At 37.1% G+C, this 27,525-nt stretch overlaps 1 protein-coding gene across 1 annotated transcript in view; it reads right to left on the bottom strand.

The window, feature by feature from the left end:
- Positions 1-27,525, bottom strand: part of lrp1bb (low density lipoprotein receptor-related protein 1Bb) — a 348,887-nt gene that overhangs the window by 12,072 nt on the left and 309,290 nt on the right. The window contains exons 69-83 of the mRNA XM_041264893.1: positions 19,854-19,868; positions 17,672-17,778; positions 16,507-16,639; positions 13,022-13,144; positions 12,514-12,636; positions 11,767-11,907; positions 10,689-10,823; positions 10,125-10,244; positions 8,702-8,943; positions 8,053-8,276; positions 7,371-7,477; positions 6,238-6,354; positions 5,754-5,927; positions 4,111-4,236; positions 3,333-3,497 (exon numbers count right to left, since the gene is read on the bottom strand). Of these exons, the coding sequence (XP_041120827.1) occupies positions 3,333-3,497; positions 4,111-4,236; positions 5,754-5,927; positions 6,238-6,354; positions 7,371-7,477; positions 8,053-8,276; positions 8,702-8,943; positions 10,125-10,244; positions 10,689-10,823; positions 11,767-11,907; positions 12,514-12,636; positions 13,022-13,144; positions 16,507-16,639; positions 17,672-17,778; positions 19,854-19,868 (2,052 nt within the window). The remainder of the gene's footprint in view (positions 1-3,332; positions 3,498-4,110; positions 4,237-5,753; positions 5,928-6,237; positions 6,355-7,370; positions 7,478-8,052; positions 8,277-8,701; positions 8,944-10,124; positions 10,245-10,688; positions 10,824-11,766; positions 11,908-12,513; positions 12,637-13,021; positions 13,145-16,506; positions 16,640-17,671; positions 17,779-19,853; positions 19,869-27,525) is intronic.

Below are 27,525 nucleotides of genomic sequence, written 5' to 3'. Positions count from 1 at the left end.
TAGGCCAGTGTTCTAACACCTTGTTATACATATTACAGACTTCTAACTGACTTGGGCTTCAGACTGAAATCCCCTTGCTTTGGGTGACCATTTCATTGAAATTGACAAGATTTACATTTTCATTTTAAAATTAAATGTTTGAATGCAATACACTTATGATTATCAGCTTATATAAGTACACGTATCATATAATGAAACATTAAGAGTTTATAAACACGTTTATACAGTTAAAAGCATAGATAATCATGAAAAACCTGGTTTCAAACAGGTGTACTCAAACTTTTAACTGGTACTATATATATATATATATATATATATATATATATATATATATATATATATATATATATATATATATATATATATATATATATATATATATATATATATATAGTTCATATATATATATATATATATTCGTCCAGGGAAGGTCCCTTTTTAAACAGTATCTTCAGAGCTGGATCCCTTTTTTTCAGCAATTTCCATAAATAATCATTAAACCATGGTAGATCATTTTTATTGCTAAATTTGGTTTTAAACCTTTTGGAGTATTTTTCAATTTGAGACTGTATTTCTGTCGTGAAATTATCACAACAAATTTCCAAAATATCACATGCCGTAGATTCGCTCCAATCTGTTTGTTTAAGTGCAGTCTCAAAACTAATCAAATCCTTTTTTGGTATTCTAGTTTGTTGCTGCTTCTGTACTAGATTATTCAATCTCCCTTTTGTTAATTTTCTTCCAATCAAAGTTATATTATGATCTGAGAGCCAGATTATATGACTATATGATTTTGTAATTCGCTCAGGCTTACTGATAAATATTAGATCAATTTGAGTTTTTGTAGAATTTGTAATCCTAGTAGGCCCTTTTATCAACTGACACAAATCAAATGTTTCCATAATTTCTTTTATTTCTTTTTTTATTTTTCTATCCAATTACCAATAAGAATGATCTCTTAAACATAATATCCCTTTACTCGTAAACACTACAAAATAAAACTGCAATGAAATGCTGCATATAATGACAATGAAGTCTTATACTGTATAATGGCCAGTATACTCTACCTATATGCTTTTCATTTATTATACACCATCACTTTAGAACAATGCACTGACCAAAACAATAAGTTAGGCTAGGTGGGAAACTGTCTGAATCTGCTTGCAATAGAAGTGAGACCCAACAGACACTACCCTTTCATTTCAAGCCTCAGGAAATGTGGTCAATGAGCCAAGCTTACTCTTTTATGAAAACGCACTCAGCCAGGAAGCTAGGCAGATAAAAGGCACTACTTGCCCAGCAGCAGGGACAATAACAGATAACTGTATCTAATGTTCTCAGCTGCAAGGCAAATGTATATAGCTGCTATTACCGAAAGACAGAAGCAATTTATTTTTTAATATTTTTCCTTGTAAAAGTGAAAAGGCATATTGATTATAGAAAGACAGGATAATTTGTGGATAGCAATGAGTTTTAATATTGCGTTTATAGAGAACACTACACACTTGAACATTCTCAAAGATACCTCATCTTGGTAATTTAGAATTTATTTTACAGTCAATTAGGTCTGCAAACAAGCCAAGTATTAGTACAATACATCATACAGTAAATACTGTATTCATGTGGCTATTTCCGTCAATGCAAACATACTGTGACAATAATTCCTAACAACACAACAGGCACAGACTTTAAACAAATAAACGGCAAGAGCTAAATGACACTTCTGACAGTATAGCTATTATAATAACACATTGGACTGTTCAACTTTTACATAGATGCATACATGTTTTGCAAATTGTTCAGAATTAGGTTCTTAATAACAGCCAGTAGGAAAAGGATAGGTGCACAATCTTCCAAGGTTGTACCAAACTGTCCCAGTACTTTTTACTGCCTTGAAAAAATGTTGACGGTTTAGCTTTGTTTTAATTACAGTACACAATAGTTATTCAATAATTCAGAAATTCCTAATCTCTACAGTCACGTGACTGTGGTGATCCAAGGGAGTGTTCAACTCTAGCTGGTTGCATTGCAGAACCTTATGAATACTGTGAGACTTGTGTCACTGGTATATGGGAAGACCTTAATCACAAGTAATAGTTGGGTTTACAGTATATAATTCCTCACCCACTATGTGTTTTATATACAATGTGATTTCTATAATCTAAAGCTACCTTAAGACCTATGAAATAAGGTGTTGTTATTATTATTATTATTATTATTATTATTATTATTATTATTATTATTATTATTATTATTATTATTATTATTATTAACTTTTTGTTGTAGTTTCATCCTCATAATTAGAGTATGCATTTAACAAAATGTAATTCAAAAATGTTTGAAATAACTTTTCAGGATTAAATCAAAATAGCACAGGTAAGAAAAAAACAATTCAACAGGGTAAACCTGTCCTTGAGCAAGAGCAGCAGAAGTGCAAGCCACTCTCAGCATAAACATTATTTATTTTAAAATATGCACCCCGCTGGAATGCAATATGTACTTTACAACTTAGGTTGTTTTCAATTTTTAAACATTGTTTTCTGAAGCTGGGTTTTGCAGTTAATGACAGGAGTTTGAGCTTGGCTTGACCCTTAGACGGCAGCTATCTGGAACAATTTGTTGCTGTTGACCGTTTATTATGATGGTGTAATTTCACTAAACTAACCAACGGCTTTTGGAGAAAAAAAAAAATATCATTGAATATGTTCGGAATCAAACAAGATCATTGGTCAGAAAAATGTAATTATTCACAGGAAAGTGGATAGATCTAAATGTAGCCATCAGATATGGGCCTCTGCACTTCTGAATCAATATGTTCTCTTAGTATCGAGGGACTTGGTGATATTATGTATAATTGCTTTTACGTGTGAGAATGATATGCTTTGTGCAGCATCTGTTATTTGACAAATTAAAGTGACAGAAGCCATACTTCAAACAGTCTCATGCTGCAAGGCAATGCATAATGTAATACACAATTAAAATATACATCATACCCACACAAAACTATTACTGGAGTTAAGCAAAACCAGACACTATAAGCAGTCTTTCTTTATCACAAGATACAGGCGTAATAATTTCCTGCCACACATTGAGCACATGTATAATATATAGATTGTATAAAGGTCATTTTGCATTTCTCTGTCAAACCGAAAAGCTATCAATTTGTAACAGACTTACAGTTGAAGTGAGTTTCCATGTCATCCAACATCAGTTATTATAAAATTAACAAGAGCCTCAGTGCCCTACCCATGTATTTTTTTTTTTTTTTTTATCAAAACCATCTTTATATTTTTGTCTCTCCATCTGTGATGTACTAAGTGTAAAGCATTTACCTGAAGGGGAGCCTGTGCATGTCACACCATTTTGACAGTAGTCTTTGCAGTGGTTAATTTCACAATTCTCTCCAGAGAAATTAGGCCAACAGTAACATCTCATTTCACCTTTCTCATTGATAATACACCTCCCGCCATTCTCACAAGCTGGTCTGCAAAGATCACCTATAGGACCAAATAACACAAATGCAAGTGAAATTCATACCTCGCTGCAAAAGGCTGTATAGACAAAAATAAAGTCTAACTACATGAACTGTAAATAATAATCTAAGGAGAAACAACTAGAGATTGAATGAGAAGACTGGTAACAGGATATTACATTGGTAAGAAAATATGAAACTGTAGATTAATTTCCTGTTCATGTTAAACTGATCCAAAACGACTATCATCTGATTTCACATACTGCACCCCGATTTGCATTAATCTTGAACTACCTTACCTAAGGTATGGTAACAATGTGAAATTGTGATAGCACACACTCTCTACACTTTTGTATACAACTAAAGAGAATGTTTTACTCATCCAGCACTGTTGTCATTATTATGCAGTTAGCTAAAGAGCACAATAATATATTCAGTATATTTTAATCAGCTAGCAATGGAACATACAGTATAGGATGAGTAAGCCTGCATTTCCTCTACATGTACAACCTGTTTCATGGATTGTGCCATTTTCTCTTTCTTGTGCATTCTTTATGGATTTAAAAATGTGTAGTTGCACAACATTCTTGTATTACCATTGGGATATCCTAAAATAAGAAAATGCTTGAAACACCCACCTGAAATACTTGTATCGCCACATGTTCCATTAATCAAGAATTTTCCTTCTGGGCATGAGCAGCTTGCGCCATTTGGGTTCAGTAAACACAGAAACTCGCAGTTCTTTTTTAGACAAGGGTTACTTACTATAAGAACAGAAATTGGGATTTATTATTATTATTATTATTATTATTATTATTATTATTATTATTATTATTATTATTAATTTAAAAGATAGGATGATACTGTTTTGCAATTGCAAGTTTACATTTGAAAGGTTTTCACAAAAAGAACGACTTTTCAAAGGTCTATTTTTTATTTTGTAGGAAATCAGAAGTGAAAAGCAGTCTGAAATTAAATTTTCCTTAAAGGTCTACTGGACTACAACTTAGTCACGACACATTAAACTGCAGTTTGATGGGCGATGGGATGGCCAAATAAGGTGGTAGCTGTAAATACCTGTTAAATTCAGGAATACAGTGAAAATGTGTGACATTATACAGTATGACAAAGTTAACAATTTACCATTATTATTATAAAGGTTATATTAAAGATATCAAAAACTGAAATTGTTTCCCTGTAGCCTGTAGTATATTACATATTTGTTCTGGAGAAAAGTATTTTCTCCAACTAATAAAGCAACAGGGAATACAAGAACTGTTCACTAACTAGACGAGCACTCAAGCTAATACAAAGATTTCTGGTACTGTTGTTCATGGAATATATCAATTTGGCAGGAAGAACAGACAACTGTCAGCACTGCTGGTCATCAGTAATAGCAAGAAAAAAGTAACACCGAGTTTAAGGCTTACACAATGAGGTTATGACTTCATTAAATATGTATACTGAGACTTGGTTTGTTTGATAATGAGAACATGTTCATAGGCTTCAGCTACTTGAAGCACAATTAATTCAACATGGGAGGAGTTGGTGAAGGTCAAGACGACAGATGTCTTGTTGGCAGCTGAAGTTATTCCTCTGTTTTCTTGTGTTTATCAATACACTGCACTGATAATTGTACTTTGCCGTGCAGTTACAGTACGTGGATTTATACTGGGAGGCTGTCGGCTTGATCGTTGAATGGGACATGAAATTACTAGACTGGAACAAAAAAATACTCTGAGACAAATTAGTAGTTTGACTACAGGAAAGTGAATTCATACTTTTAAAAAAAAAAGAAGAAATGACCATGATAACAATTGTATCACTGTTCAGTGCTGGAAAATAAATAAATAAATAAAGGCTTTCAGACCGAGTTAAATGCAATCATTTCATATTAAAATATGTTATGCCTCTATATTTAGAAAGCCTTTTTAATGTGTTTTTAGGCAAAAAAGTGTTTAGGCAAAAGTGTTTTTAGGCCACTGGTTTAAAATATTTCCATCAGATTCACCTTTTCTTGTCCATTCTGTGCTTGCAGTGTTTTAAATGGCCTTGTCTGTAAGACTCCCCATTTGAGGGTAAGGCCTTGGCATTCAGCTGCAGCCGATCTATAAGTATTCCAGTTCTAGCTCCAATGTAAGAGGCTGGGTGTGAACCAGCAACCTCACGGCTCATAAGTAAGCTTCCTAGCCACTTCAAGACCCTTGTGAACAATGACTTTAAGTCCAACATGCTTAATATTAAATAGAAATTTATAAAAGCTGTATGCATAGCTACTTACTGTCCAGCTGCTTGTAACGATGGGAGACCAAAACACTGGTGGCCTTCTCAAGTCCTGAATCAATATATTCCACTGGTTTGTGACCATACTTGTGTACTTTAAACACATTGTTTTTTAACCCAACTCCATAGATGTAATCCTCAAAAATGTCAATTTGATGAGGTTGTAATATACCTGAAAGAAAGACAAAACAAAACAAAAAAAAACAACAACATTGATTTGTTTAAATATTGCAAGCTCATTACAGTATCAAAAGCTACAGCACTAATTCAGTGAAGTCACCATGTAATGCTGAATACATTACATCATATTACTTTAAAGGTAATGTGAAAAAAAACCTTGGACATTACTTGAACTGTTAACATTGAACTATTCATTAACATGAAGAAAAAACGGAAAATAAGATAAAGCACTGCCTTTCCCTTAATCCACCCGTGTTTGGAAAATGTAAATGTGTGTAATGAGTACAAAGATATTAATCTACCATGTTTGCTGCTAATGGCCACCAGAGAATCAGATCCATCAAAACGTAAACTTCCAATAACTGAAAGCTCTGAATCAGCCCAATACAGACGTTGGTTGAAATAATCAACTGCCAGTCCTGCAGAAATAAATATCTCATGTTATTCTTTTTTGTGAAATTTGGTAATTACCAATGTGCAACAGCTGCTTCAGACAAATATTTGAGGCATTTTGATACAGCATACAGTAGATAACATAATTTAAGTGTTATTACACACCTTTCAAGCCCCTTAAAATTTATTGCAAATACAATGAGCAGCATATATACTGTTCTCTAATTTAAGCATATTTGTGCACATCTGTTTCTTGCTCCTAGCAGTCTCATAGAGAAATATCCATTTTAATCAGACACTTCAAAATACTTGCTCCCATCATGCTATGGAAATATTTGTTTGGATTTTCAAATGTACTTCAATTACAGATGCTTAGTAGTCATTCCATGTGATCAATAATGCCAGTGTTTTTAAATATATCCTTCAGAAATAGAACCATTATTAGAGGTGTTTACCTTTCTTCCAATTTGTATGTTTAAAGCTATATCTGCTGCCATGTGTGTGGCAGTGCCCTCTAGTGGAGTTCTGTGTTTGGTGGATGAATGTCATGACGTTTAAATTGATTATATTCAGTTTACAGAAATGGATGACAAATTGAACCATATTACTACCAGATACAAACAAAACTTTAACTTCAATACTTTTTAAACTTCAATCTTAGCCCATGACTTTCACATTAAGGAAATGGATTCACAATGATTTCATATCCTCATCTGAACTGGATTTCAATGCAGTAAATGAAGGCACATCCTGGGTAGATTAACAATTATGAACTGTGTTTGTTTTTCACAGCTTTCATTTTCAGTTGCTAAGACAGTATGATACTCTTGGCAAATAAATGCACCAGCAGGCTGCAAACCTATTAAAGCTCAGATTAGTCGTTTAAACTGATTGAGCATCCCAAATGACTGTGTGTGTCTGTCTTACAATAAATGACAAGTAATATTGTAGACAGTAGGTTACATTAACAAAATGTGCCCAGACAAAAGCATATTCCACATACAAATATATATATAAAAAACAACAAGAACCAAAAATATACCCGTAGGCCTTCTTAAATTCTTTTGTAACAATATTCTTCTCATAGTACCATCCATGGCTGATTCTTCTATATGAGAATGGTCACCAATTACTGTCCAATACATCATTCTGTGAATGTGAAAGATGACTAAGATAAGATTAGTTAGTTTGAGAGAATTGTACTGCTGCATCGTCTGATACGAAGAAGTTAGCAAAAGCTGTGCTGGATTGATAATGGAGCAAGTGATTATTTTACCCAGAGGAAAAATAGTCACAATTTGAGTTGGCTGTACCATTATATTGTTGTGTCTTATATTCCTAATTCATATTCTTGTAGTATTTTACTTTATTAGCCTTTCAAAACAGATAAAACATGGGGTCAAGTGACTTTCTCTAAAGGTCACAGTTAATGATTAAGGTGGAATTCAAACCCAAGAGCTTGATACAGTAAGTTGTTTACTCAAACTCCTAGATCCCTCAAACACAGAAAACCATCAAGTAGCCATCAAGGACAAAAAGTTCAATAAAGGTACATTCACACCTGCCGCCCCCTTTTATTAAGAAATGTTCCTGTTAAGGGCAGCTTAAGACACGACAGAGGAGAACAACTTCATATTAAGTTTTTTCAAATGAACTTTTTCACAAGTAGAAAACAAATATATTTCTTATTAACTAATTCAAACAGATGAAAGGCAATATCTTACCCTTGAACTGGATTAACAACAATTGCGTACGGCTCTCCTGCAATGTCCATTACAAGACGGGTACAGTTTGATCCACCAAGCTGTCCGACATTAATGGAATATCTTAATCTTGTCCAATGTGTTGTATAGTAGCTGAACCAGTGCATTCTGGAGTGATCTGTCCAGTAGATATTCCCAGTCACCCAGTCAGCTGAAACACCCCTGGGTCTTCTGAAGTCAGGACACTAGAATATACAATTATTCACCTTAGATCTGTCAAATTAGACTGACCTAACCTTTCAGTTTTTGTATTCCCTACAAACTTCCAAGAATATGCTTATAATGACATGTGTATTCAAATATGCACATAACAATATTCAGTACATTGTCTTCTATTTGACTAAGTTTATTTTGGTATAAAAAAGCACATGCAGACAAAAAAAATAATTTGAGGAGAATTTACAGTAGAAATTTAATTTATATATATATATATATATATATATATATATATATATATATATATATATATATATATATATATATATATATATATATAAAAGTTTCCATTCAATTCCTTAGTTTTGTTCTCATCAACAAAGTTTTAATTTCTACAATGCAAATGATAGCAGGGGCCGGAAAGACTTCTTTTGTTAACTTTCCGGTTACTTACTATTAATCCACTATTTGTTTGAGATTGGCCTCTGCCAAGGATCTCTTTGTAAAAAATTCCACCTGGGTTAAACTGGGTACCCCAGATAATCTTGTGTCCTTGATACAGAGCATCCATCCCAATGATTCTGGCATTGTCCTCAATGCGAGCTAGTTGTTTGTGTCCATGGCTCTGGTTAAATGGATACACAAAACCTCGGATTTCAGTGTCATTAGCTATGTAGAGCACTTGATCTTCTGGTCCTGCAGGTTGTTTCATTAATATGCAAAAAAAATGAATAGTGTCTAAATTCAATCCTGGTTTTAAGACAACAGTTTTATAATATATTGTGTTATATTATCTACTTACTGACAAAAAAAGCTAAGCTCAATACAAACATTTCAAAATACATTTTAGGTTATACTTGCTAACACCATGCCACAATACGGTTGTATCTAATACAGCATATTGTTAATAGAATTCAAACTGAGAGTGTTTATTTCAGTATTTATTATAATATAATTGGAGCCAATTCAGTTCAAAACTTAAAACCACTACCACTCTGAATTGGAATGTAGCCATGACATCCAAGTGCAAATGCAAATGACGTGCCAGCAAGAAGAACATGTACTTGTACAGTCGCTGAAACACTTCAATGCAAATGACTGCAGATTAGCAGTTAGAGTGATGCCAATAACAAGCATGTGTTAACTGTGATAAATAATAAAATATTATGCAGTTACAGTGATGCTTTGTAATTATGGATACAACTTAAAGTGCTAACCAATGCTTCAAAATCACTGCTTCTCTTTTTTTTTTATGTCAAGTCATGAAATGCAAATATTTGAAATACAACGTCGTACTTAAATTGCTGTATCCTTGTAGCTTAGCAGTAGGTCACACGGTTTGATTGCAGCTGTCCCATGCATACCAGGAAGCAGCACTACATTTTCATATTTGAGTTGTCTTTGGGATGCTGTATTTGCATATTCCAAATTGTATAACATACAAACAAATAACTAAAAGAGCTTTATCAGGGCCAGCGAAGGATCTGTGATGATAATGCTTTGGGTAGCACTTGTTTAGTCTGATTCCTGTATAATTCTTGTATATGGTCCTCTCCGTACTGTGAACATTGTACTCTAAATCAGTTATTAGTAAAATAAATAAAAAAACATGTAGGTTGGTAATGTAAGAGTTTCTGCATGTACTGTGCTTACTGTGCTTCTTAATAGTTTGAATGAAAGTCTTACAGCTAAATTATTGTTTGTGGTTTAATAAAATGACAGGCTTTGCCTATATATCTGTATCAGTAACAACATTTTCTACCTGCTGATGACAGTCCATATTTATTCAATTAAGTTTCACATAAAGTGCTCAAGTACTTATTAGAGTTGAGTGAATCTTTTTGTTGTTGCAGTGAATAAAAATGCCATGCCATTACCTTTTGCTTTGCAGGTGCCATTGATCTCCCTGTAATTTCTGTGACATGCACACTTGAAGGAACCTTTAGTGTTTGTGCAGTAGTGAGAGCAGGAATCAAACTGCAGACACTCATCGATTTCTGAAAATAAAACACAGATTGCACTTTCAGAGATATTTTTGCGTTATTTGTTAAAAAGGTCATCGTGTGTATGCATTTTCAAGAGTGAACAGCAGGTTACCATCTCAATGCTGACCACGCCAGTAATATCTTAGTTTTTAACCTTTAAACTGATAAAAGAGTCACTTTATTAGGAAACATGCTCATTTTCACTGTTTTAGACACACTGTGAGGATCATTGATTCATATTGATAGATGAGGTCTAGGGGTGATGTTTCTGTCTACAATAAATGCAACACAAATGGTGCAATACATTTCAGAATTCTGGGAAAAAAAAGAAAAGATTTGTTTGGAAAAAAAAAAAACAGTATCGCCTACTTATACCTCATTAAACTCCTTATAGTATCACGCAAAGATTAAAAAAAAAAAAAACTAAATCACAACTAAAAAAAAGTGTCTCCGTACCTTTGCATTGCTTATCCTTTTGATTTCTCTGAAAACCGGGCTTGCATTGACAAACAGCAGCTGTTTTGGTTTGATTACAGATTGCATCTTCTCCACATGGATTAATTTTTCCTTCACACATCTCTTCACTGGGAGCTGAAGGAAAAAGGGAACAGCAAACATGTTTTCTTCATCGAGAGTACTGTACAGTATGAATGTATTCTCACAGCGTATTTCAGGGTTTTCATTAAACATGCACATTGATGTTATAAATGTGTGGGTAATGAAATACCTGCATACCCAAACTGCCTGCAGATAATAACACAAAGATGCCCAGGTCCACCTAAAGTGCTACTGTATCAACAATTATTTAAATGCGTTTTGTGGTCCAACCCTCACTCAGTATATACAAAACACAGAGGAGTTCAATATGCATATTTCAACAGACACCTGTCTAAAATGTTACCTTATCAGACTTGTTAAATCTCCCTATGAATTATTTCACTACCTACTATATAAGCAACAATTCTAATGCTTTCTCCATTTCTCTTTTTTTAAGCATATATATTTATGTGTTGTAAAATTAATGCTAGGGTATGCTTTGCTGACAATATATGGTTTTGGTTGATTGGTATTACAATATCCTACTAAAATGATATTACCTCATTCACTACAGAAAGCTATTAAGAAGACCATGTACCAGAAACTAGCCATAGGCTAAATTGCATGTGATTGCATTGCCTGAGGGGTTATGAAAAAAAATGGATATTGATCTAATTTGCCGAGTCCTGGGTTCAAATCTAGTTCAGACTTCATTATGTTGCAAGGCATTTTATTTCAGCATCTATTATATGTCAAAGATTGTCAGAGTTTGCCTTGAGGATATTCTAGATTACAAGGATATCAACCGAGTTCGGTGCATTAGGTTGTATTTTGTTATCATTATAATACAAATATAATCAAGTTATAATACATATTTCTAAAATTGGCTGGAGATTAAACAGATGCATTATGACTACAGTGCTAATTGTTCACCACAATTAGCACAAGAGAATTAGAAAATGCCAGGCTAAAATAAAGTATGTTTGTCAAATCTTACGCTTTTTGCAATCATGCTCATCTGAGCCTCCATCTCCACAGTCATCAAATAGATCACACTGCAGCTCAGTAGGGATGCACCTCTTATTACTGCAGGTAAACTCAGACTTTCCACAGGGTCGCTGCTTTTCTATCACCTTCTCTAATTCATTAAATACAATAAAAAATACATCAAAGGAGATCACACACAAGACATTAAATGTACATTAAGAAACAAACAGTGCCCATACACTTCACCCAAACCCTCATACAGAACAGTATAAAATATGACTATATTATTGGGAATGTATACTTTTCACTGTAAACCACCCCAAACATCATTGTAATACAAAAATCTGGTGGGTTTTAATAGTGTATATACACAGGGAGGTAGGTGAGTCATTTCTACGATCTATGAGCTCTTTAAATGTGGTATGTCAGGATCATCCATTAAATACAGGTTATTGATATTTAATTAAGACTTTTTGTTATTGAATTGAGTATGAGTAATAGCAAATGACAATGTGCATTTCAATGGATTTACTCTGTAGGTACCAGTACTCGTTTTGGATAATAATTCAGTAATGAGATATCTTATCTGCAGATATACAATACCTACAACTAACGATGGAGAATAATATTGTAAAATAAACTAAATTCAAGTATGTCAAGCTGGGCACAACACAGTACTGTCTTGCCTAATAATCTTTTATATTCTGAAGCTTTTGTTCGAAAGTATTGAAATAGTTCCTCCTAAAGTTTCACCTACCACACTGTTCTTCATCTGAGCCATCTCCACAGTCATCTACACCATTGCAAATGTGTTCCGATCTCAGGCACACTTGATCATTTCTGCACCGATAAGGCCTTGTTGGAGGACAAGGTAACTTCGCTATTTGAACAGGACAAAAAAATCAATTTAAAACACTCCAGAACACACAGCTGAGCAAAAGAAAACAGGAAAAGAAAAAAATGAAAATGACCTTTAAAAGACAACATGCTTTTCTCCATCTAATAAATAAAACAACAATACCCAGTAAAGGTTTTTGTAAACATCCTTCCATTGGCTCAAATAATGGGGGTCATGATTTTAAGTCATCAGTAAACAGTAGAACAGGTTAATGCAGGATGACAAGATGTAACGCTACATAGATTAACGTAAGTCCTGCCCTTTGTTATTTCTTCAAACCATGCCACCATTCTTTAAACCAATGGCTGGTTTGACAGGAAAACAATCTCTAAAACAAAATGAAATAAAAAATGTACTTGGTACATACCACACATTTCAGAATCTTCATCTGAGTTGTCTCCACAGTCATCCTCACCATCACAAACCCACACATGGAGTTTACAAAGAGTGTTGTTACAGACAAACTCATCAGCACGGCATGTATAACCACCTGTAAGGTCAATTATATCTCATTTCTATTTTGCAATAAAACAACAACATATATATATATAATATATATATATATATATATATATATATATATATATATATATATATATATATATATATATATATATATATATATATATATATATATATATAACACGGCAGGGAGGGGGTTAATATCCTCCCTGCCAAAAACATGTACGAATGCACGTTTTGTTTATTTAATTTGTTTAATTATCACCCACACCTGGGGATTATTATACATTAGAACCAGATGCAGGGTATAAAAGGTGAGCAGTTCGTCTGCTCGAGGCTGCTGAGTAGAAGGGAGCAGAAGGTGTGTTCTGTTCCCATGCAGTCAGAACGTATATTTTGTGTTTAACCTGTGTGGTTATTTTTGTTTACGTTGCAGGTAAATGGCGTAGCCGTCCTGCGAGAGCTAATCAGGGACCTGCAATGATTGTGTAATAAGTGCTCCGAAGGAGCTAGGGGTTTGTTTGTTTCTGTTTATTTTGTTTATTTTTGTAATTAAAAGTGCTCGTTAGCGCTATTCTTTCGAATCCTGTGTGTGGAGTCTTTTTTTTAGAAGGGAAAAAGAACCTGAGCGAGTATTATTATATATTATTGATAGCGGTCTGTTTAGAGCTTATTAGGAGGTGTACCATGAATAAAACATCACTCCATCCACATACTGTGGAGGAAACGATAACTAAGCTTCATCAACATTCATTTCATAAAAGATTGTAATATGTATAACCTTCATAGAAGTGCACATAATGGGTTTAAAAAACAGAATGAATAGGCTTTAAAAATCCATTCTATATGCAAGTTAAAAAAGCAGACTATTACATTTCATTATTATTACCTTCTGATCTACTGTATGCTTCACATAATAATGGTGTAACCTTACTGCCTACAGCTTGAAAGTATGTGATTTTCAAAGAATTACATTGTAGTATGTTTACTTTGAGGTTTAATATTTCCCCATTATATCAAAAACATATGACATATCTTATAACTACAGTAAGTAGCAAATAAATAAAGTGGGCCGATCCCTACACTTAAGCGTGCATTATAGGACATTGATACAATTTATTTTTCCTCCACTAATTAGTATAATTGTTCATCTCTTGTTGAATTCCTTGGATTATATTAAACAACATTTCAGTTATTAAAGTTTGCATAAGTTTGGTGACAATTTAATGGTGGTGACATTATTTTAAAAAATGACTATTTACATGACCTTATAATAGATATCTCCATATTGAAAGGGACTGACAGAGAGTGGTTGAATGAAGAGCTGATCTTTATAAGAATCTGGTCATTGTAATCTGAAATATCTGTGAGCATTTTTTTTTTCCTTTTTAAATATCACATCCTGTAATTAGATGTTCTGAATATGCAGACCGTAAAAGAGTGCTAGAGGTTCCCTCTGATGAACCCAGGTTTCACTATCTAATTATGGTCTGGAGGTCTTTAATGTCTGTAACAGACTGGCATTAGCTGCGTGACTGCCAGTAATTTAACCTGCAAGGTGAGGGGTGACATTGTGAGGCTGAGCATGAGCGATAGAAGCTGACTGATGGCTGTTGATTTAACTTGCCAGTGCAGCTTTCTGCTGTGACTGGAGAAAGCTACTTGTAAATGTGTACAGATTCAGGCCCAGATTTATAAAAGGATTGCACATGTTTTAAGACTGTAAAACGGACGCTGAGGGTACTGAATTCTTGGATGGGATAAAATGCACGCAATGGCATGAACACGCAATTAAGACGTGATTTGCGGGGGCAAAGCTCTTGATGCATATGTAATTCTGTATATGTATATTTAATTCTGTATATGCATATGTAATTCTGTATATGTATATGTAATTCTGTATATGCATATGTAATTCTGGGGCATTTCTGAATGAAACTGCTAAAATTGGGAGGGGATTTTGCAAATGAGGTCTATTAAATATTCTGTCTAATTTATTAAAGCTGCCGATAATTGCGGGCCTCGTATTTGAGTGATTATTTTAAGAACTCTGAAAAGCAGGTGTTAATTCAGACAGTAGGCTATATAAAAGGCAAGGTGATGTGGGAGACTTGTCTGCAGCAAGAAGGAGACCATTTTCAAGAACAAAGAAACATTTAATAACATTTTGCAAAGAGCTCATTTTTTAACCCTTCTGATCAGTTTGATTGATCAGTTTGTAAATTACGGTTTATAATACCGGTACCGTATTGTTTTGCAAACTGTTGTTAAATTCGAGTTGGAAAGAAAAACAGGAAAAAAAAGGACAGAGGGACAGATGATGCTGTTAGTTTGTAGCTAGAGCAAGTACAGTTTTTCAACCACATATACCACACAGATATGATTTAAAATCATACATAGAGTAAGAAATACAGACAAGCATAACAAATAGGAGAGTTGTAAGTGCATAAGACTTTAAGAAGATATAAGTCGTAGTTAAACTGAAGACTGTTCGTATGCAGCTGTACTGTTGCTGAATATATTGCTGTACAACAATGGAAGGATTATCCACCCGTTTGACTGCCATGGATGTAAGTAAATAAAACGTATTGTTTCTGAAGTCTAAAAAGTCTATACGCCTGCAATTATTCTATATGAAGTAAGAAGTTGAACTAATATGTGAAGCACAGTAACTGGGTGATGAGTTGTAATGTATAAGCAAGCTACTACAAACTTTGAAGTGGCATATTTGCTTATTAAGAAGCCACCGCACATTCCATATTTTATTTATTTGTCCTGGTGATGTATTTCGAGCTTGTGACACATCATCATGTACTGCTTGTACCAAAATCTCTACTTCCATATTGTTGAATTTCAGTTTTTGTTTCTGAGCACCCTCAACACTATGGCTAGTACCAGGCTGAGGTCTTTGTGTGCCATTCATTTTCTTTTGGAATGTGCAGCCTACACACGCAGGGTTGACCCAAACTTGCTATTTGTTGTGAGAGGTGTGTAATTCGCCACCGTTAATTGCAGTGAGGGGTATTTAAATTGGTTTATTGAGGAATCGCCTGCTTTACCTAAATAGTCTTATAAAATAGGATGTTATTTTGATGATGAATGCGACCGTACTGAACACACACATTACATGGTTTTTCTCCTTTATAAATTTGGGCCTCAGTGTTAACAAGTGTAAATAAAATTGCAAGAAATCAGTACATTGAATTCACGTTTGTTTAAGTGTAATAGCAATCTTATTGTTTCCTTTTAGAACAGTTCACAAATCACAGCTTTTTATTCCTGTAAAAACTGATTTCTGCAGTGAAACTGAAAAAGGAAAAGGCTCAGAGATGAACTCATGTAAAAAGATCAATACAAATCAATAGTGAATCTAGAAGAAGCAGGCCTTACCATGGTCACAGTTTTCTTCATCACTGTGATCCACACAGTCGTGGACGCCATCACATCGCCACCTAGCTGGGATACAATGAGCTCTGTTCTGACATCGAAATTGATCTTCTCTACAGTCTGTCACACAGTCAACCTGTCAATACAGCATTACATTATTTAGCTGTCTGATTTATATTTCCCAGCCAAACAAAGAGCAATAGGAAACGCAGCAAGCCTATAAAGATTTAGCATCACTTCTGATTGGGACAGATAGCCTTTTCAATAGCACAATACAGACACAATATTGTATTCATTTAGAAAATGTTGAGATTTATTGTAATAAAATAAAAATAAAATAGGTGACGTGAGGTGGCAGAGATTTAAAATCGCACATTATCTGTCAAACATTTTACAAAGTCAGACTGTATTGGCAGGTATAGCAATAGGGTTATACCTATTGTAGTTTCATTGCATAGGCTATAAATACAGTATGCCGGTACTCGGTATGAGTCAAAAGCATTTATTTTAATGTTTACTCAGGTAAAGAACAACTCAAAAATGCTTTACAAATGTGCTCTAATAACACTATGTAACACAATTTTTGTTCCCGGGTAGTAAGTGTTATTTCCTAATTGCTTATGCCTCAAAAGTATAGAAAATGGCTATTATTCCCCACAAACTTTGCTTTGTATTTACAGTATAATCGTAAATCTCGAAAAACTACTCACTTCTAAATCTTTTATAGTCATTTTTGTATTACTTTAGTATAAATACATGTTAATTTGGATTCATATGTTGTTTTTTTCTGACTTTATGTGAACGAAAAGACACACATTTGCCCGTTTTCCCATTGGAAATAGTGATATTTTGAAATATCACTGTCCTGGTCACTAAAGCAAAGTTTGTGGGGAATAATAGCCATTTTCTATACTTTTGAGGCATAAGCAATTAGGAAATAACACTTACTACCCATGAAAAAAAAAAAAAAAAAAAATTGTTACATGGTGTAATTCATATAGTAATTATCTCTGAGAAATATGCCATGAGAAAAAAAGAGAATTCAAATGTTCTGTCAAAATAATTCATATTTGCCTTTACACCACAGAGCATCTGTTACAGAAAATGCAAATGTCCTCTTAAGCCCAGTCCTTTCACCAGTGCCTAAACACAACAGACCTCCACTTACCTCATCTGAACCATCAGCACAGTCATCAATTCCATTGCATCTTAAGTTAGCTGCTACACAGCCTCCACTAGAGCAGACATATTCCTTGGAGGAGCAAGATGGAATCACTACTGAAAAAAAAAAGTGTGTGTGTGTGTGTGTATATATATATATATATATATATATATATATATATATATATATATATATATATATATATATATCCTAATTATGGATCAGGTGAAATTACTAATTTGTTAACAATTGTCATGTCAGTACAGTAAATAATTATTAACCATGTTTAATAATTATTTAATTTTAAAATTATATTATTATTATTATACTAATATAATAATAATAATAATAATAATAATAATAATAATAATAATAATAATAATACAAATTAAAAAAAAAAAAAAAAAAAAAAAAAAACTAACAACAAAAAAAAAACATATATAGCCAGGTGGTATTATTAAAAATCTATATTTGTATTTTATACTAGCTTGTTGTGTGCTCATGAAGATTTCCACAGTGCAACTGATAACAAGAAATTGAGCAAATCAGTATCTCCTTCTCGCAACTGCACAGCTATATTTTAGAGTATGCTTTTATTTAAACAGGATAAAAGCAAAGCCTTCAAACTAGCCTCATATGGCAGTGCTAGCTATTAGTTCTCAACAGGGAAAAACAATAATACATCTACAACCACACAGTCATGCGTAATACAGCACTTACAGATCGATAGGTTGATGATGCAACCCCGGTTCCCTGAACGAGAAAATAACCATCAAGGTATGGGAACAGTGTACCCAAGCCATTGCGAGGGAGGATTCTTGGCAGTAGGACAGACTTACATCATAACGCAACTGTGTAGGCAATACATCTAGGCATATGCGGATCTGCGTCTCAGCGTCTATGCTCGCAATGACACCTGTCCTAACGTGGAACAATAAACACCATATTGGTATCCTAAGGTGCCATAGAGTGTAGTACAGATGCTCCACTCCACACGCGGTCTAGCCAGAGGAATCCAGTACGTTTAACCAGTAAAACCTTATAAAAGTATGCAGTATAGCCCAACTGGCTGCCGCGCAAATGTCAGACACGGTCACCCCTCTAAAGAGGGCCCAGGATTTCGCCATACCCCTAGTGGAATGCGCTTTCAACTGCCCTGGTGGTGGAAGGCCTACAGATTCATGAGCTAATTTAATAGCATCCACTATCCAATGGGAAAGGCGTTGTTTAGACAACGGCTGACCCAAGGTCTTAGAACCATGGCATATGAACAATTGTTCTGTTTGCCTCACAGTCGTTGTACGGTCAACATAACACCTCAATGCCCACACAGGGCAGAGCGTGTGTAACCGTTCTTCCTCTGGGGAAGAAAAAGGAGGAGGATGGAACGCCATCAACTTGACTGGTTGGTTCATATGAAACGGGGATATAACCTTTGGTAAGAAGGCTGGATTTGGGCGCATGGAGACCTTAGAACCGTCTCCTGCGAAACGAGTACATGAAGGATGCACTGACAGTGCAAGTAACTCGCTGACACGTTTGGCTGACACCACTGACAGCAGAAATGCGGTTTTAATAGACATGAGCTTCATATCCACAGTGTGGAGAGGCTTGAATGGTGCCTTGGTAAGGGATTCTAGCACCACGTCAAGACTCCATGACGGTAAACTGGTAGTTCTTGGGGGTCACAAACGTCTTGCGCCCTTGAGGAACTGCGATGCCAGAAAATGGCAACCTGGTGATAACCCGTCAATGCATACATGGCAAGCTGATATGGTGGCTAAATACACTTTAAGTGTAGAGGGGGATTTCCCTTCATCTAACAGTTCTTGAAGAAACTGTAATATCACTGCCATAGGACAAGATATTGGGTCATGGCCCCCCGCCAGACAGCAATCTTGAAACAACTGCCACTTGTACATGTACTGCGACCTAGTAGAGGGCGCTCTAGCGCTCTGAATGGTTGAAATCACTGCCATTGAGAGCCCTAAGGCTGACAGGCGCTCCTGTTCAGGGGCCAAGCCCATAGCTGCATGAGCTCGGGATTCGGGTGCCAAAGCCGTCCTTCGGCCTGGGACAATAGGTCTGCTCGCAGGGGAAGCTCCCACGGCTGACCGTGCAGCAACTGCACCAAGCTCGGAAACCATATCCTCCAAGGCTACCAAGGAGCGACCAGGATCACTGTCGCTTGCTCTACCCTGACCTTCTCTAAGAAGGCGGGGAGCATCAGAATTGGTGGAAACGCATATAGGAGGCCTGGTGGCCATTCGTGAGCCAGTGCATCGACTCCTAGGGGGCTGTCGGGGTCCCTCACCGAGAACCATAGGGGGCAGTGCATGGTCTCTCGCGAAGCGAGATCTACATGCGCTATGCCGAACCATTCCCAGATGCGCTCTACCACCTGAGGGTGGAGACGCCATTCCCCTGCAAGAGGGCCTCCTCTGGATAGGAGATCCACTGCATAATTGACTCTGCCTGGTAGGTGAACCGGGCGCAGAGAGTTCAAATGTGGCTGTGCCCATAGCAACAGCCGTGTTACCATTTGGTGAAGGTGGGGGGACCGTAGGCCACCCTGGCGGTTGATATACACCACAACCGTGGTGTTGTCCGATCACACCAACACGTGCTTGTCTAGAGGCACTGGCAAGAAGTGCCGAAGGGCGAGGTGCACTGCTCTGAGTTCCAGAGCATTGATGTGGGCTGACCTCCAGGGTCCTAACCACACTCCGTGGGTCCCTAAGCTGTTCCAGACTGCTCCCTAACCTTGGTTGGAAGCGTCAGTTGTTACCACCTCCCTTCGGAAGATGGGACCCAAGTGCACGCCCTGGCAGATGTTTGACGGAACTTTCCACCAGCATAGTGCTTCCCAGCAGGTTCGGGATACCGTCAACCTGCGGTGTTTGTCCTTCCGTGGATGTAACGCGAAGGCATTGAACCAGGCCTGCAGAGGTCTCTGGTGTAATAAGCCCAAGGGAAGGGCTTGTAAGGAACGGCAGCCATCAGCCCCAGCATGCGCTGACACAGCTCCATGCTGATTGTTTCTCTCAACCTGAACAGGGAGAGACACCGCTCCAGTGAGGCAACTCTTTGTGTCGACAAGATCACTTCCATGGACACTGAGTCCAGATGCAGACCCAAGAATTTGGTCTGTTAGCTTGGCACAAGGCGGCTCTTTTCTGAATTGACCTTCAGACCTAGCCGCTGAAGATGGTCTGTAACCATCACTGTGTGCTGTGCCAACTGCTCCTTCGACTGCGTGCAGATGAGCCTGTCGTCCAGACAGTTCAGCAGTCGGATGCCTTGAGCCCGCATTAGCTAAAATGGCATCCATACATTTGGAAAAGGTTCGAGGAGCTAGTGACAGGCTGAATGGGAGGACACAAAACTCGTACACCCTCCTCTGGAATGCGAAACGCAGATACTTCCTGTGACCATCAGCTGACTTACCGTGACTAACTCACTTCTTAGGGCCGCAGAAAGGCACTCAGGTAGGTCCGGAATGAGTGCCACCTGGTAAACTGTCAGTAAACTGGTTATATTAGACAGTCTGACTGCCTTCGTGGCCATAGAGTACACCTTTTTGTAGCCGACCTGGCGGCATCGCTGTAGATGATGGCGGGGCTGAAATGGTGTGGGAGGATCCCGAGGAAGGAGAGTGTCCACCCACTGATTTCTTAGCCCTTTGTCGAAGGGTGCGTGTCTGGAAGCCAGCACAAAGGTGTCAAAAGGCCCTATCCGCCAGCGCGGATGCGGCGTGTTCTGGTCCGAGACATGCCACACAATCATCATGTGGGTCACTGGCAGGCAGCTTTGCCTGGCCGGAACGTGCAGCGCTGAAAGCCCGACATCTCCGTCGAGCGTGGCACAACAAACATCGAAGGTGCGTCAAGCCCCGAGTGTCAAGCATTGAGAGCCGAAGCGCCGAGCGTCAAGCGTCGAAGCGCCAAAGCATCGAGTGTGTAGCGTCGAAGCGCACAGCGTCGAGCGTGTATCGTTGAATTGCTGAGTGTCGAGCGAGTAGCATTGAATCGCCAAGAGTCGAGTGTGTAGCGTTGAAGCGTCGAGTGTCGGAGCATCGAGCGTTGCGCATCGAAGCGCCGAGCGTAGAAGCGCCTACGTCGAGTGTCTAAGCGTCGAGCACTAAGCACCAAAGGTGTGCACGTCGAACGTTGAAGGTGTGTGCGTCGAGTGTCGACGCGTGTGTGCGTTGAGCATGGACACGTACGTGCGTTGAGCGCGGAGCGTCGAGCACCGAGGTGCACGCGCCGAGCACTGAAGTGTCGAGCGTCGAGCGCCGAGCAACGCAGAATGTGAGTACCAAGCGTTGAACGCTAGCACGGAATGCTTAAGCGTCAGCTGACCCACAGAGCCGAGACGCTAGTGCTGGTACAGTGTCTTATAGATGTAATACTTACCTAGGTGCTAAAGGGAGTATGTGTTTGGTGGTCGTTTTCTTAATGGTGAAAAGGGGATTTATTTATTTTTATTTTAGGATGCTGCAGCAAGTTCTTTGTGACTGTAGGGCAGGCTGTACAGCTACCACATGGTGGGGAACACACAGCAGTGAATAAGATATATATAGGGCTGCAGAGCAGACTCCACACACACGCGGTCTAGCCAGAGGCAAGACCGAGGCTGCAATGCACTCGTGGCCAAAGCCAACAACGCGCGTCCTAAACAAACAAACATATATATATATATATATATATATATATATATATATATATATATATATATATATATATATATATATACAGAACCCAAAAAACACACAATAAATATTTAGAATAATTATATTAATAAGAAAAGACGAAGACCACAAGGGTAAACAAAAACGTGATGCCGAAGCAAAGCGTGAAGGAATATATAATTTAATATAAATTATATACATACACAATTATATAAACCAAAAATACAAATAATCAGTGCAACTGAAATAAACTTGGAGACGGGGCAAAAACCAGCTTCTCAGGCCTAAGCTTAATGAGTACAGTCAGTGCAAAGCTCTAATAACCTACCGCTACCTATGCAGAAGACAAAAGAGGAAGAGAGTGTCCGCGCGCTGCGTATAGTAAGCTCCCAGGGGGGCGGGCTTAGACATCAGCTGGCGCAGAGGCCTATCGGCAGCTTTGCTATAAAGCTCAGCCAATCCCTACTGCCTGACGGCAACGTTCCATACCGTGATGGTTATTTTCGACTTGAAAGGGAACTGATAATTTGCTCTTTTATTTGTAACAATCTCCATCAGTTGGGTGCTCAAAGGGAAATATACAAATGAAAATAAAGCAACAGCACAGTATCCTGGACACATGCCAACGAGAAGTATGAAGACACATCCTTTGTTATGATTTAACCCCTGTACAATTATTAGCTCAAAATTAAGACCAGATCACATAAAATCAGGCAATATCACCAAAGACTCCAATTGGCCATCTTTTGAATGGTTCGTTTTAGGAGGGGCATGACTTTTTAATGTAAACTCACATTGAATATGTATGTGCATTTTAATAGTTTATTTGTAGTCCACCCCATGATGTTTATTCATGATCCTAATTATGGCGATGCTTATATTAGGCTTATTTCTTAAAATAGGAAGTGTATTGAGACCAAATGTCTCTCTTTAATCAGACTTCCAGTTCTGCTAATGGATGGAACTTTGAACACTGTGATCTTGTCCAAACAAATTTGCTGCTTTATATCTTTATATTATTTATTTATATCTGAGGGTGTGCTGTCCTTACCTGGCAGTATTTTACAGAATAAATGACAAGCAATGTTACACTTAGATTGTACTCTAGATTGAAATTTCATGGTAAGCACTTGTTTAAGTAGTTTATTTTTAGTACCTCTACATATGGTATTATTAGTTAATAATGGAAAAATGTACATGAGAATTATGACGAATACCCCTAATATTCGTAATTCTCTAATACAAACATATACAGTACAGGCGTTATAGGAAACTGCATAAGGCCTTTTCTTGTTTGTCAGCCATCTTTTTCTTTTTTTTAATTTCTTTTAAAAGACTCAATAATTGAGCTTGAATTCCAGTTCTAGTCTTTCAATGCTTGCTTAAGGTCAACAGCAATTCAACCACAGAAGCCATGTCTTAGGCAAATATCTGCGGGCCTATATTTAAATGATCCGCACGGTAGGGTGCTGCAATTCCCCTCAAAACCTGCTCTCTTGCAGCCCCCTTTAAATCATATTCTTGTACTTAGTGATGTCAATAAATCACAAGTTGAAGAAGCAGAGTTAAAGGGTTGCAGTATTTAAATCATTAACCCCTCCCCCTGGCTAACTCATGCTGAGAGGCGCCATTAAAGCAATATTCAGGATCTGAATTATCAATATTGATATTGTACATGATTTTTCTTATTGGACAGTTAAACGTCTGAACGGTTGTTTTTTCCAGCAGTCCTTACACTTTGAATTCTTTTCCACATAAAGACCCAATCAGTTACAAGTTATTATAACCTGTTTTCAAATTCAATAATTTTTAGGCTGATTTCACACTGATTTATTATACAAGGATATTTCATTATGTTTTTCCTCCAACAAATTATTTTTCATTCTGAAAGAACATTGTAAAAGTAGGTTTATATTAAAGAAGTAAACTTCAAATTCCATGTGATTTGAAATCAAACTTTTCATCTGTGCAGACTGTGTCTCCTAATTCCCTATAGGCAGTACCTTTCAGTGAATCATTAATAGAAACAAAACTATGATACAATTCAGGTTATTATAACTTAATTTAGCTTTGTAGATTAAACAGTTTATACTGTAAAATATACTGTTTACATGCTGTACTGTGCAATCATTTTGTTAGAAATTGTTTTCCATCAAAGGCAATTTTGTTTTCAGCCTCATAAATTGAAAGTGGTTAGACCATCTTCCAAATCTAAATTCCAATTTCGGTCCACTGTATCAAAAGGATGGTTTTGTTTAAGCTATTATTTAATTTGTAGCATTATGATGTTCACATTATCATCACTGACATTTATTTATCAAGTGTTTTTAAAAAAAAAAAAAAAAAGAGATGGCATGTTTGTATAAAATCGAAATTATTAACATAATTTATGTATCAACAATATTCATAGCCTGCAATATATCCGTCAAATGTATTATTATTTCTGTAGATAGTCTAAGAACACCATTAATGGGAACAGGCTTTTGTTAATAGCTGGTTAAACTAAAGTTTTTTTTTTCTTTCTTTCCAACAGCCATTTAAAATAGATAAATCCCTCACACTAAATCACTTTTTAAAACCCTAATTAAGATATATTAATTCATTTGTCGTTTCTTTAACTGTGTGAGTCTTCAGGCACATTACATGTTCATACTTGGTTAATAAGGGTTTCAGAACACTTCTACTAGATTATTTGCAATATTGTCTCTCACTGTTTGTATATGACTGCAGGGACAATTACTCAATTACATGTGCTCTTGTTTATCTTTTTTAATTGAGGTGTGGTGGGTGGACTGATTATTACTTTATCAGTGGTCTACCTTTACATGGATGGCTGAAAAGAGCTTTAGGCTTCTTAAAAAGATCCTGTAAAAATACCAATATTAAGAGAAGACAACAAGAAATAGGGTCTCGACTATTACACCACTTGTCAAAAATATTCCACTTCAAACCATACTGGGAAGAAGCAGAAGATGCTCTAGAGGATTGTGAAGTCTGAACTACACATTGACACACACCTAATGAAGAGAGCCTTTCGCCACTCAACGGTCAGACCCACAGCTGTAGATTAGCTGGATAGTGATGTCATGAGCTGATCCTGAGCCTGGGATAACAGGCCTTCCTGGTTGAAAACTGCCATGGCTCCTTCGCTAGCATGTGAATCATCGATGCAAACCAGTACCCCCTTACCCAGCTGGGAGCCACAAGAAGCATATGTCCTCCTCCTTCCAGCTTCTCACTAGGTAGACGAAGATCAACAGCAACTGCAGGAAGGCATAAAGGAGTGTTCTGGGCCATAAATAGGCCAGAACATCCATTCTGTTGGCAAAGTATGTTTCCCCTGATTGCAAACAGGTCCACTGTTGGGATCCTGTACTTGATTCTTAAATGGTGGATTATCTCTGGTTATACCCGCCTCTCCGATGGGGAGTGTCCTTTACTGGAGAGGAGATCTGCAGCAGTGTTCCAAACACCAGGGAGGTGTACATCCTTGATGGCAATCCAGTGATGATTGGCCCACGTCAGAAGTCTGTGCACATCTCGAAATAGCTTTGTCTCCACTGGGGACCAAAGTCTTATCACACCCTGGTGCCGCCATACTCAACTTGTGGTGGAGGCGTCTGTGTAGTTGCCACTTCCCTCTGCCTGACAGTGCCCAGAGGGGACCAATGGGACAGATAATGAGATTCTCTCCACCATTAAAAGGGCTGTAACAGGGTCTTGCTTGTGGGTGCGTGCATTCGCTGCTGAGTAACAGGCAGGAGATCAAGACAGGGGTGAAGTTGACACCCCTCGCAGGCGTGCAGGATTTATTTACACACACACAGTGAGAACAACTCATGTGACACTACCAACCATGGTAGCTCACTGAGTACATACAGCCAGCATATGAAAAACAAAATAAAACACAATACAAAAACTATAAAATAAAAGGTGCCATAAAAACGGCGAGCGCTACTCCCTAATGCATGGAGTTCCCGCTGGCTCACCTCGCTATACTTTATGGGGATCTACCATCCCCTAACTAATCTTTATGATTCAACACAAACCCCAACTCCGTCCGTCGATGGTTTTGGCTCTTCTAGCTCCAATTCCAGTTGACCATCACGGCGATCGGAGGAGTTGATCAACACATTTCGGTCTCTATGCTCAGGTAGCGTGGACAATCTTCAGCCTGTTGTCCTTGGCTTTGCAGCAGCCCCAAGCTGAACAAACAGGACCTCTTTATACCATAACCTACCTGCTGATTATCCACAGCTGGCAATCACACACAGCAGGCAGGCTCTCCCAGGAGTGACATTTACTGTATTATTCAATTACACAATATTATTTACAATATATATACATAACCCACTCTTCATGTGAAGGGCTCCTGCCCTGCTGCAAGGGCGTTGAAACAACCTCTTGTAAACAACAACTAAGCATCGGTATGAGCTTGTAGGTCTGGCACTGCTGTCAAGAATCACAGCTGCAGCTGGGGCATGTGGACAAAAGCTGTCAGAATAGTTTGAGATACAGAATATAGTAAATGAGTGGAAAAAATTGTTACAAATATTTCCGATCTAAGAATGTGTTTTGTATTGAAAACCCATTGGTGATGTCTATCAGTTCCATAACTGACTAGGAACCAGTGGTATTTCAAGGTATGATGAGTAATGGTTAAAACAGCTATATTGGTACATTTATTTTGTACCACTGATTAACTCAATCAATATTACTTAATGAACTCTGTTGAAAATGTCATTCACTAGGTCATTACAGCAATGCTTGGTCAAAGCCGTCAAGCTACTTCAAACCTGTTTTGCTGAACTATGATGGAAAGAATATTTACAAGCATTTAGTTAACAAGCACTGATATTTCATATAAAAAATACCGGCTTCGAATTGAATATTCTGAATACTCATTAGGGTAGTACATACTGTTAATAGAACACACACTCTGGGTTTCAGTACATTCCCACACAGTACACTAGCCTGCTATGCAAATTAAATCTATTTTCTGCTGGCAGATTAACCTGCTGGTATTTTGTTATCTTCACTTTGTATTCATGAGGATTATTCAGAACTGGAACAGAAGAGGGCAGCAGACATGTAAGCTCTCAATGGGAATGAGACAGAAAGATATTCTAGCTCTGAGTAATTCCCCTCTGTATTTTAATACTCCAACATA

Source organism: Polyodon spathula, chromosome 11 (genome assembly GCF_017654505.1).
Source record: "Polyodon spathula isolate WHYD16114869_AA chromosome 11, ASM1765450v1, whole genome shotgun sequence".
Classification (NCBI taxonomy): Eukaryota; Metazoa; Chordata; class Actinopteri; order Acipenseriformes; family Polyodontidae; genus Polyodon; species Polyodon spathula.
The sequence above is the reverse complement of the archived record's forward strand: the minus strand, read 5'-3'. Positions and strand labels throughout refer to the sequence as shown.